The 12632-nt window shown below is 42.8% G+C and overlaps 1 protein-coding gene across 1 annotated transcript in view; it reads left to right on the top strand.

The window, feature by feature from the left end:
* Positions 1-3957, top strand: part of lasp1 (LIM and SH3 protein 1) — a 31855-nt gene extending 27898 nt beyond the window's left edge. The window contains exons 6-7 of the mRNA XM_085351799.1: positions 210-307; positions 486-3957. Of these exons, the coding sequence (XP_085207925.1) occupies positions 210-307; positions 486-659 (272 nt within the window). The 3' untranslated portion in view covers positions 660-3957. The remainder of the gene's footprint in view (positions 1-209; positions 308-485) is intronic.
* Positions 3958-12632: the final 8675 nt, after the last annotated feature.

Below are 12632 nucleotides of genomic sequence, written 5' to 3' on the forward strand. Positions count from 1 at the left end.
TCCCACCCTCCTTAATCCTTGCCACAGCAATGGGCAAGTGCTCTTAAAACTTTGCAAGGTAGCAGAATTTGATGCTACTTCTTATGATTTAAAAAAATCACAGAGCCGCATACTGCCATAAATGACCTTTTGTGTAGGTTAAAGCACCAATTATAAGTAGTACTGCTTATGATTCTAACTCCTTCATTATCCCTGTACTCCTTCACCAGGTGGTTACCAGCAGCCTGCAGCCACTCAGAACTACCACTATGATCCTGCTCCTGAACCAGTGCGCCAGGCAGCCGCTGCCCCGCCTCCCAGTGCTGGGGTACGTCCTTCACTCTTCTAATTAAATTCACCGATTCCAAAACCTAACAAGAATCAGAAGATTTGTTGTAATTTAATAACACAAAAGCAAAACACATTCTTTCCAAGATGATTAAGCTCATTGTCAGCAGACTGTAACCGTTTATAAACTAACCAAGCTCATTCTTTTTTGCTGACAGAAGCGATACAGGGCAGTATATGACTACTCTGCCGCCGATGAGGATGAAGTTTCCTTTATGGACGGAGATGTGATCGTAGACGTGCAGCAGATTGATGAAGGCTGGATGTATGGCCGCGTGGAGCGTACCGGCCAGCAGGGCATGCTGCCTGCCAACTACGTGGAGGCCATCTGAGCTAGAGGAGAAGAAAAAGAGGGAGAGAAAAAGGAGGAGATAGAGAAAGGGAGGGAAAGTAGGAAAGGAAAAGCCCAGTGCCATCTCATCTTAGCGCCGCTTTCTCTTATTTTTACTCTTGTTCCCTAACCTGCCCTGAGAGACCCTGAACCCCTTCCCCCTCTACATCCCTGCTCTGCTCTCACTGTTCGCCAGCCACAGACACACACCCTCTATCTAGCTGTCTGTCCTTCTGTCTGTCTATCTGCCTGCCTGCTTCTCTATTCGTCCGTCTGTGCTAATGTCTCTCTATTTGGATGTTCGTCATCCTCTTTGTCTTTGTCCCCATCCTGACTCCACTCTCATGCAGCTGCAAGTGGGAATGGAAAGTCCTCAAAGATGAATTCACAGTTCATTGCAGTATGTCAGGGGTCCGTGCCGTGTCACACAGCTCCATCCTAGCTACGCCACTTAGCAATCCTACCACTAAAACATGCAAAAATACTGAAGAAAATGTTTGTTTGTTTTTTGAAAAAAAGATATCCCTGAAGTGAGTAAACCTGCAGACACAATTCAGTGAAGAAACTAGCTCAAAGTGTGTTTGAGTGGCGTTTTAATGGGCCCATTTGTCTTTTTCTTTCTTTAATTTTGCAGCGTGATCTTGGCCAGACTGGAAAAACAGTGTATAGAATCTCAGTCTGTCTTAGAGTGATTTTTTTTTTTTTTCACTTGAGTACATTCCTTTAACCTCCAACGCTGTTGCTGTTGCATCAGTCAGCCAGTTTTCAGTCTTAACAGAGAGGTTTTTTAAATATATTTATAGATGGACACACATCTCGCCAGTCTGCTCAAGTAGGCACCCTCATGTTCAGCACTGTGCTGTTGTCAAACTGGAATAATGACCTAACTGTAGAGCACCTCCTGTTGAGCCTTACACAGGCTTCCTGGATACAGGAGGGATCAGGGACACGTTAGGGGACTTCATCAGTCTTTCTCCTGCAGTTACACTGAACACACGTCTGCATGTACAGTATACACGTTTATTCCTGATTTTGCAGCCTAAATGCCTTCAGTCCTGTGAGAATCACAAAGATATGGTGATCAAGATTAAGCTGTTTTGGGGGGGAAATGGCTCTTCCCCTTTGCTAAGAAAAAAAAATATCACCATCACAGAAATCCTTTATAAAAGACGAGGCCAAGCACAACTCGATATTGTGAATCGTTTATTTGAAATTCATTCCACCGTTTTTGAAAGAGTACATTCCAGTCTTTTTTTTTTTTCTTTTTTTTTTTCTCATTTAATGTGAGATTTTTTTTTTATGGCTGTGGTAGATGTTGTCATTTTTCTCGCTCTTTTCTTCCTGAACTGTCCTTGTTGTTATTAGATGTTTGTTTTGAGAAAAAAAAAACAGATCTGTGTATTTAATAAATAAACCAGCAACTCAGTTTGCAAGACAGAAAAGGAGTATTTATGGAGACTCTTGTAGTCACTGTATTAGATCAGTCATGGGATAATTACTTGGAGTTTCAGGACAGCGCTAACTGCTTGTTGTTAAAGACAGTTTCATTGTTCTGCAGCTTCAAAGAAGGGAGAATTTAGAAAAAGAATCATTTAAAATACACCTGAAAGTTGATTTTTATCGTATGCTCTGTTCATTTTAAAGGCAGCTGCCACCTGAGCCAGGGCGGCACATGTGGCAGGCCAATCCCAACAACAAGCCAGCCACCGCTCGCTGGCAGCTAAATGTTGAAACTGGTTCTTGAGCGTAAAATGAAGCGTTTGCGTTGCTGGCTCTTCCACAGAAAGACTGCGACACAGTATTTCTGTTAAAACCATAACACGTGTAATTGTCATTATTGTTGCCATTCCTCTGTGGTGTAAATAATGTCACAGGCCCCTGACCTTATGCACCTTTCCCCTTTTCTTGCAGTTTCCTTCTCCTGTGATGCACTGTGACTGTCACAGACATGAGCGATCAGGGTGGGGCCATCCTTACAGTGGAGCTGGGGAGCGGGGAGGGAGGGGATTTCGGCTTCATTAAGTGAAACAAGGCTCTCACTATGTAGCTAGATGACATTGTACAATTGTATATGTATCATAAATGTAAGTTAGGGGGAATTGTTTTTACAGGTCACGGTGCTCTGGGAAGTGGCTTGCCTGCAGATAAAAGCGTTTCAATATTTTTGTGAATGTGGAGAAGTTCTGTGATTTTTAAAAGCTGACTCACGGTTGATGCACGTTGTCAGTTGGTGTTGAACAATCAAACTCTCTAATGTCATGAATTGTGACAGTGCTGATGGAAAAAAAAAAAGTCACTGAATTAGAAAAAAGACTCTTCTAATCTTCTAATAAATGAGAACGAATGAACACACTGTACAGCATCTTTCCTGCATTTTGCATTAATCTCTATTCGACAACAGGATATTTGCAAAACAGACGCTAGATCGGAAAGCTGGTTTAGAGCTCACGGTTGTGTGTATCTCTGGGGTAAATTGAGGAATTTTGTGGTTTGGCTTTGAGTGAAATGATTGTTGTTCCTGGCTGATGGTGCATTTGCTCAAATTTAATTATCAACGAAACTACTCACACTGGTAGATTCCGGATTGCGTCCAGTCCAAACTTATCTCAAGTGTGTTGATTGTTGTTAGGTGGTGGTGTGGATGAAATGAGGGAAGGAGGGGGGGAATGGCCAAAGACAGCCAGTATTGTTTAAGTGTGGCTCAGGATGGATTTGTTAAGGCACTGTGTGTGCGAAGATGTAAGCGTGCGAGGCTGGGGGGAGAGGGGGCGACTGAGGGTGGCGATCCTCTCGATTTCCCAGTCTGTGAGAGGCGGCAAGTTGTTTGTCTGACCTGGATTTTAGTCAGGAGTTAACCTCTTTGCGCCAAATACCGCTCCTCTGCTCTGGCATCACTACTGAACCCTAACTTCATATCATAACCCTGCTTCCATTCAGTTTCTGTCTTCTTATGCTGTCCAACCTCCTGCTGCAGTCCCTCTTTCCTCCAGCCTTCATCGTAGGCTCCTGCTCTTCTGATGAATCATTCCCTGCTTCTATGATACTGGTTATATACTGTAGACTTTGCAGAGTGAAATCATATAATCCACAATTGCAGGTTTAGCATTCAGACCAGTTTTTGTGCATTCCATCTTAAATTGTTTTTGATATAATTTTGTTATTTTTTTAAAATAAAAAAAAATATACCATATGCATATTGACATACACATGTATTCAACACTCTGAATACATCCTCAGATTAAGGACCTGATATCATCTCCTGTTGCCCTGATACAGCACTTCAAATTGTACTTATGATTCTGCAGATTCAATAAAATGTCATTTTTTTTCTCAAGACTGCTCTGTCTGTACAGTCTCTTCACTTGGACACATGAATAGCAACGCAAACGTAAAAATCTACATAGGTGTGCAAGGCCCTTTTTCAGCAAATGTCACATTATGTCGCTTCTACAAATTTATGATGCAAAAAAGGACAATTGCTAAATAGGAAAACTTTTTCATGTTATGTTGTCATACCTAAAAACCATTGTGCTGATTAATGAAGTAATATGTTTAGCTGAGTCTTTTGGGGGTTTGGTTCTAAGTCTCAAAATGGTTCATTAAAGGACCTTCATTAGCGTGCTTGTGCTAATAAATTCAAGCTATTCCACGTGGGAAAAGAAGAAACAGTATTTCATACAACAATTTTCACCACTCCCCTTGCAGAAGAGGGAAAACCGGCTCCAGCCAGAATTCAAAAGAAGTGGGAAACACTGGTGCATAACTGATAACACAGGCTCCTCAGAGTCTCTAATTTAAGACCTTGAGAATCTGGCAGGTCCTGAACTGCTAGCTTTATTAAATATGAACTGCAAAGCACCCTTCTCACCATTCAAGAAGTGAATCAGGAATGTTTCCATATCTAAAACCATACTGGGTTTGCACTAAATCTGTGGAGATGCCCTAACCAGGGAGAAATGGATTAATATTGTCCCTCATTTGGCAGGTCTGTCAGAGAAACTCAGAACCGTAACAGCCCAGTGTGCTTCAGACCTAACAACACAAGACGAGACAAAACAACACAAGTGTACATTGTGCAATGTGTTGAGGAGCGTTTGGACTTTTACACGGGCGAGACCAAAGAACCACTCGTGACACGTCACACAACGCAGTTATACATCTTCAGCTAAAGCAGAGAGGACACGGGAATAAAGGAGGGTATTTATGTCCACACTGAATGACCGCTGTTAGACTGCTGGTGTCCTAGAGCACCAGTCATCAGTCACCTATAACACAGTCTGGAGATCCCTTTCCAGGTGATTCAATCCCCACTCACACCATAACCCATGTGACCTTAATTATTTCCAACATGACATGGTAGGACAGTGTCTCCAAAGGGATTCACACCTTGGCCTCTGTGACAGTAATGACCTACCTTGATTCACACCTGGGCTCATGTAACTCACAATGACAAAGATGGTGACTCTCAGGATCTCTTCAATGGAGACAATCCCACAAGGGGTAAAATACCCAAGACTCTCCATTAGTTTCTAGAACTAAAGAAGCCACTTGGATGGGAAGTAAAATGTCTTCACAAGCAGAAAGAAGTCCATTTGCCTTCATTTCAAGTGCTTAAAAAAACAAAAGACCTCAAAAAGGAAAATTCTGAACCTATTTGTGAGAGGTGAGACAACTGAAAAGATGTATTCTTCTAATCACTGAGTCCTGGCTGCATCAGTCCATCCCGGACTCTGCTATTGAGCTAGCAGGCTACACCGCACAGCGCCAGGATAGAACAAACAATTCCGGTAAGAGAAAAGGAGGGGGAATCTGCATATACGTGAATAACAGCTGGTGTACAAACACAGTGATCATAGACCGTCACTGTTCTCCGGACATAGAATATCTGACTGTCAAATGCAGGCCCATCTATCTTCCACGGGAGTTCACTGTTGTGGTAATAACAACTGTTTACATACCGCCAGATGCAAATACTAACGTGGCACTAGCGCTTTTGCACACGAACATCAACAATAAACTCAATAAATATCCTGACGCAGTGCACATTATAGCGGGTTATTTTAATCAGGTGGATTTAAAAACAGCTATCCCTAATTTCCACCAGCATGTGAAGTGTGCCACGAGAGGGGCTAACACCTTAGATAAAGTCTATTCCAACATCAAGAAGGGCTACAGGGCAAGACCCTTACCACATCTGGGCCAATCTGACCATTTATCCCTGCTCCTAATTCCTGCATATGCCCCAATCAGGAAAACTGCGTCGACCATCACTAAAACTATAACAACATGGCCAGAGGGCGCTTCTCAACAGCTACAGGACTGCTTTGACAGAACCAACTGGAATATCTTCCAACATCAAGACCTGGAAATGTTCACAAACAGTGTCCTCTGTTACATCAAACACTGTATAGACACTGTCACAGTAGACAAGCAGATCCGGGTTTACACCAACCAAAAGCCATGGATGACCCGGGAAGTCCAGCAGCTGTTAAAAGAGAGGAACAGCGCCTTCAGGTCCGGAAGCAGGGAGAGCTACAGCAGGGCTAGAGCCAACCTGAAAAAAGGCATTAAGAAGGCCAAGGCGGACTATAGGAAGAAGATCGAGAACCACCTGGAGAGTAAGAACAGCCGGCTGGTGTGGCAGGGTGTCCAGCAGCTGACAAACTACAAGTCCAAATCAGGTATGGCTGAAGGTGACCCAGCATTGGCGGAGGAGCTGAACATCTTCTTCACACGCTTTGAGGTCACTGCACCCTATGCCCCAGAGGAACAGCTACACCATACAGCCCACAGCAGCAGTACCATCATCACTCTGGAGGAGCATGAAGTGAGGCGCACCCTGCGGGCTGTTAACCCGAGGAAGGCAGCCGGCCCAGATGGCGTACCAGGACGTGTGCTGAGAGACTGCGCAGACCAGCTTGCCTATATTTTCACCAGGATTTTTAACCAATCCCTTGAACAGTCAAACGTCCCACCCTGCCTCAAGACCTCCACCATAATACCCTTGCCCAAGAAATCTCATATCTCTAGCCTAAATGACTATAGACCAGTGGCACTAACCCCGGTGGTGATGAAGTGCTTTGAGAAACTTGTGCGTTACCACATTACAGCAGCCCTACCCAGCAGCCTTGACCCACACCAGTTTGCCTACAGAGCAAACCGATCGACAGAGGACGCCATAGCAACAGCACTCAATGTAGCATTAACACATCTGGAGAGGCAAGGAAGCTATGTGCGTATGCTCTTTGTGGATTATAGCTCGGCATTTAACACCATTCTTCCATACAAACTGGACGCCAAGCTAAAAGACCTAGGGCTTCCTCACAGCACCTGTAAGTGGATCAATAGCTTCCTCACTGACCGCAGACAGAGAGTGAGAGTGGGATGTTACACATCTCCAGCCCTAAATCTAAGCACTGGGTCGCCACAGGGCTGCGTGCTTAGTCCACTGCTCTACTCGCTTTATACACACGACTGCACCCCTGCCCACCAGAGCAACGCCATTGTAAAGTTCGCAGATGACACTACTGTGGTGGGGCTCATATCTGGGGGAGATGAGTCTGCCTACAGAGATGAGGTGGAGCGGCTGTCTTCATGGTGCAAGGATAACAACCTTCTCCTAAACACGAAAAAGACCAAAGAACTCATAATTGACTACAGAAGACACAAGACAGAAATCCAACCACTAATCATCAGCGACGACTGTGTGGAGAGGGTGGCAGACTTCCGCTTCTTGGGAGTCAGCATAGAGGGAAACCTATCCTGGAGTGTGAATACCTCTGAGCTACTGAAAAAGACACAACAGAGACTGTACTTTCTGAGAGTGCTTAGGAAGAACAACATCACACAGAGACTGCTGGTGTCTTTCTACAGAGCCTCCATCGAAAGCATACTAACGTATTGCATAGGCATATGGTACGCTAGCTGCACAGTGGCTCAGAGGAAAGCACTCCAGGGAGTAATCAACGCTGCCCAAAGGACAATCGGCTGCCCTCTCCTCAAACTGAAAGACCTACACAGTTCCCGCTGCCTCAAAAGAGCCCATAACATCATAAAGGACACCTCACACCCTGGACACTCCATGTTCGAACTGCTGCCTTCAGGTAAACGGTATAGAACAACATACACAAGGACTAACAGATTCAAACACAGTTTCTACCCAATTGCAATATCATGTCTCAATGCTACTAAAAGTAGATGACTTTCATTGCCCCTGTTGTCATTTGTGCCCTTGATGTTGGAATGCTTTCAGACATGTTTTGTTGGATGCGCTAACAAATTGATTGAGTGATTGATTGTTTGAGTGATATATCAACTAGGTCGTATGTTGAGTGTCTGTATGGGGCCTTAGGCCTGGATTGCTTGGGTGTATCTACGGTATGAGAATACTGTATTTTATATGTATTTCTATCTTTTATATCCTATCATTATAGTTTTTAAGTATTTATCTTTTGTGATGTTGCACTGACCAGAGACATCTTTCAATTTCATTGTACCTGTGACAATGACAATAAAGAATATTCATTCATTCATATTCATTCATTCATTCATTCATCATTCATTCATCATTCATGCTGGGGGGAGTTTGATGACCTCTTTCAAGCATAATGGGGGGAAAATGTGGTAAATGGGAGATTTGTGCAGATTAAAAGGGATCTTCAACGAGGATGGTTACTGCTCCATTAGGCAACAAGATTTGAACATAGTTTGATTGAAGCCAGTTTACTTATAAAGCAGGAAAAGGTCAAAACGATGTAGTTATCAGGGAGAATTACTGGTTCAGTTGTGGTATGTGGAACATCCTGATTGGCTATTGTTGTTGTTGATCTTGTGAGAAATAAGAAAACCCCATCAAGCTAATTCAACTTGTGGAAGGTTCTCTACTTCTGTCACACCAGCCCTTTGGATGTCCTCCTTCACTACAACCATGAATCTTCTCTGTGGTCTTCCTCATTTCCTCCTGCCTGACAGCTCCATATTCAACATCCTTTGAGCAGTATATCCACTATCTCTCCTCTGCACATGTCCAAAACATCTCAGCTTTTCCTCTTTGTCTCCAAACCGCCCACCCTGAGCTGTCCCTCCGATGTGCTAATTTCAGCCTTGGCCATCCCAATGAAAATCTTAACATCTTCAACTCTGCCATCTCCAGCTCAGCTTCCTGTCTTTTTATCAAAGCCTTTATCTCCAAAACCATACATCATAGCAGGTCACCAACATCGCCTGCTAGTCTTCTGTCACAAATCACCCCTGAAACTCGTCTCCACCCCCTGGCTACGCTCTCTGCTTCACCTCTCTTGCGACTGTCCGTTGCTTTGGATGGTTGACCCCAGTTATTTACACTCATAGACTTTTTCTACTCTTTGTATGTTCTCTCTTGCTTCTCCTGACTTAAGACTTTATTGACTTATTATTGATTAAAGCTACAAACTGTCCTTTTGGTAACAAAGTAAAGATTTTGGGGGAAGTCATCCATGGAGGCCAAACACGCCTTTCTTGGGCAAACGTGCCTGAAAGCCAACACTCCGGGTTAGAAAATCACACGTGTTTTCTTTTCCCCCTTGCACGTTCGCTTTTTGTGTAGGGCGGGGCGTGTGGAGCTCTCCGAGTTCTTCCGATCTGTTCCGATCTTCGCCGATCTTCTACCCTCGGTGGTAAGGTCGCTGTTTGTGCTGCGTGTTCTCCTCACATCCGCACAGTCTGTCTCCGACCGAGCTCCCATCATGGTGGACATCTTGGTGTTGATGTTTTTCGCCGTTATGGGCCTCGTCTTCCTCTCCTACATCATCTACATGCTGTGATGAAGATGCGTCCTGGTCAGGCGGTGCTGGAACCTAACGGAGGGTGTTTGTTTTTCCTCTCCTGCATCCCCGGTTTACGCCACAAACAGAGGTGAGTGTTGTATTTGCAGGTGTTATTAAGCGAAATCCTTCTGTGGTGGAAAATGAGTGTATATACCCGAGAAAGGCCGGTGTTCCTGTTGCTGTATCGATTTTGGGATGATTGGTTTCTTTCATCGCCGTCAGTGTTAGTAAGTTGCCAGCGACAGACCTATTAATGCTTCCCATGTTTCAGGGAGTAGAGCCACGGCCAGGCCATGATGGTTCCCTTTGGAGCTTTCATGTGGGGATGAGAGGAGCGATCCAGGCAAGAGAGGAAAAACAAATGGAGAAGAAGTGGAAGCCAAACTGTTTTGCACTCTGCAATCATTCCCCTCCTTCCTTCTTTGGAACAGTCAGATCTGACCAGGATGCCCAAACAGAAATTATAACCCTCATCATCATTTTCTGTGGTACTTCTGTGTCAGTATTACTGTTTAGAGGAGTAGCGATGTTACCTGCACATAAGGATCCAGGATGGCATTCATAAAGGTGTAGAATTTGCCCTTTTTTTTCCTTTTTTTTTTACGATGTGCGATTATTTATTTATTTATTTTTTAAGGATGGATTTGATTTGAAGTGTTCAGTTTGACAGTATTATCCAGATGTTTTATCAGCTCTTTTTGCACAGGTTTGTGTTTCAGCAATCAGTTGGAGAGCCTCAGTCACTATACTTTCCTTCTCACTGTAATCATCATTGTCCACTAAATTAAGAGGAATGGAAAGGTATTTGTTGCACTATATCAGTTGCTTTAATGTTCTGAAGCTTTGCAACTACATTGCTCTTTTTCTGTTTTTGTCCTTATTTTTTTTGGCCACAGATGACATCCACAAAGAGGTGTTGTTTGTGTATATCTGAGTTTCATATTATCTGTTATTTTTAAATAATGTTCACTGATGCGCACACACAATTTTCTGATAATCGTGAAATGTCAAATAAAGATGATTCCAGTAAACCCAGCTGCCTTCTCTTTCGCTTTTTGGAAAGCAAAGTTGAATTCATCCTTTTTGGGCATTATCAACTGTCACGGTCAGTTTTCAAGAAGATGACAAGCATTTCATGGTTCGAGCTTCTCAAATAGATGGAGGCTTTCCTGCTTATTCTTAGGTGTATTAAGTTTAATACATTTGCTCTTGGAGTGACAGACCAAATCACTATTTGTTGTTGTCCGCAGATATTTTTATTAAAATTTATATTGCTTGAGTGGTTAATAAGCAAAAGCAGGGCTGAGGTTGCACCAGACCACTAAAAGTGGATTGTGTTGCCATATTGATGTAACCACAGCTGGAAATTACAGGAAAGAATAATCCTGGGGGGGGGAATAAGAAGAACTGTTGTCCTCCGCAATTCAGTATTAAAAAGGTCTTCAAACAAGAGTCGAATGTAAAGGCAGAGGCTTTAAAACATGTTCTAAACCACTGGTTAAAGTCCAGAACAATAGGGTCAGGTTAAACTTTAGCAGAAAACCTCTAAATGAGCCCACAGAGTTCTGAAAAAGAATTCCTTGATCCAAGCAGATTGAAGAGCAGAGTGTGGCTCATGACCATAGCATTGTACGCTTTTTGGTCACTCGAGACACGACTGAATATAGAGAGAACATATTTCATCCCTCTGAAAATGGGGGACTATGTACAAAACTCTCTATAATTTTTAATTAATACAAAACTTCTATCAAACTCATTGAATTAAACCTGAAAGTCTGCTCTTCAAGTACATGTTGATAGATTTAAAATCCACCGTGGGAGGTATCCAAGGGCAAAATTACAAAAAAAATAAAATAGACCTAATTATGCTTTTATTATGAAATTTCTTAGGCAATACACTCTGCACATCACATCCACATTTCAGCTACTGAGAAAACATTTGAGCAGGATATATATTTTTAACCCTTGAGCATGTTGGAAAAATATTCATTCTTCTCTAAAAAGAATGGGTATGACCTGAAGGATGACTAACAGTACCATATTCCATGCACCACATTTCCTGCCAAACCCGCCCCACGCTCTGTAGCTGTTGTGGATTTTTGTGCCAGATGCTCTCCTGCAGATGGTGCTGTTGACCTATAGCAGGCTGTGGGGCCTGACCTGAGAGCAGCTTATCTGTAAATAGATCAGAACAATCCAGATGCATATATGGAACAACAGGTTACAGGAGGTGGGTGGATAAAGAAAATACTCACGTGAAGTTTTTCAAGTTGATCACAAAAATGCTTGAATTCCAGCTAAAGGCATATTTTAGTCGCTACTCAAACCAAAGTGTACTGTTACACAAAACAGGATTTATTCATAATTTTCTATTTTATCAACAGATGAAGGCTCCTCTGTCTTATTTCTCAATGAGGACTCTTGAACATTTGCATCTCTCTGCACGGTCACAGGTCAGCTTCTGCATAACAGTGGATGTCTTACCCTAACAATTATTTTTAATGAATCCTGAAAACACGTAATGTCTCCTTTAAGTTATATGAACTTAAGCTAGTTAAGCTAGATTAGCACAAAGTGTAAAAACATGGTAACATGGCTAACCTGGTTCACCCCTTACTCAAAACGTTTAACCTGTATGAATTACACAAATATAACATAATATGTTAATTTGCGAGCTGTAGAGTTGCTGGTATGTAGATTTAGTTTAGCTTTTTTTCCTGCTTTGTTCTCACTTTTATGCTAAGATAAGCTAAATATCAGTAGCCATGCAGTGTAAACATAAACTGTAGCAATTTCAATCATATCCTTTCTGAAACTATATAAATCTATTTCCTAAATGTTAAACTGGGATGCATCAGAGTCGACCCTGATGAAAGCGTTGGTCAGTCAATAAAGTTGTTCCTCTTCCCTTAGGTGTTGCTGGAGTTCCTGCATTGTGAATTGTTTCATCCTCTCCATGCACCTTGGAAGTAGGTGAAGTTGTGCCAGAAATTTTTGCTCTAAATGTTAAACTACTCATTAATTCATTCCTTCCCACCTCCTCAAAGCACTTAGCTAAAGTTTCTCCCACATAGGCAGATAGAGCCCCTCTGGGGAATGATCAGAATTCCTCTGCTGATAGTATAAGCTACCGCTCTCACCATTACAATACACCCACTGTTTTATCAGAG

The sequence above is a fragment of the Diplotaxodon limnothrissa genome, linkage group LG4 (assembly GCF_057381915.1).
Source record: "Diplotaxodon limnothrissa isolate DT_005_m linkage group LG4, D_limnothrissa_male_GT1.1, whole genome shotgun sequence".
NCBI lineage: Eukaryota > Metazoa > Chordata > Actinopteri > Cichliformes > Cichlidae > Diplotaxodon > Diplotaxodon limnothrissa.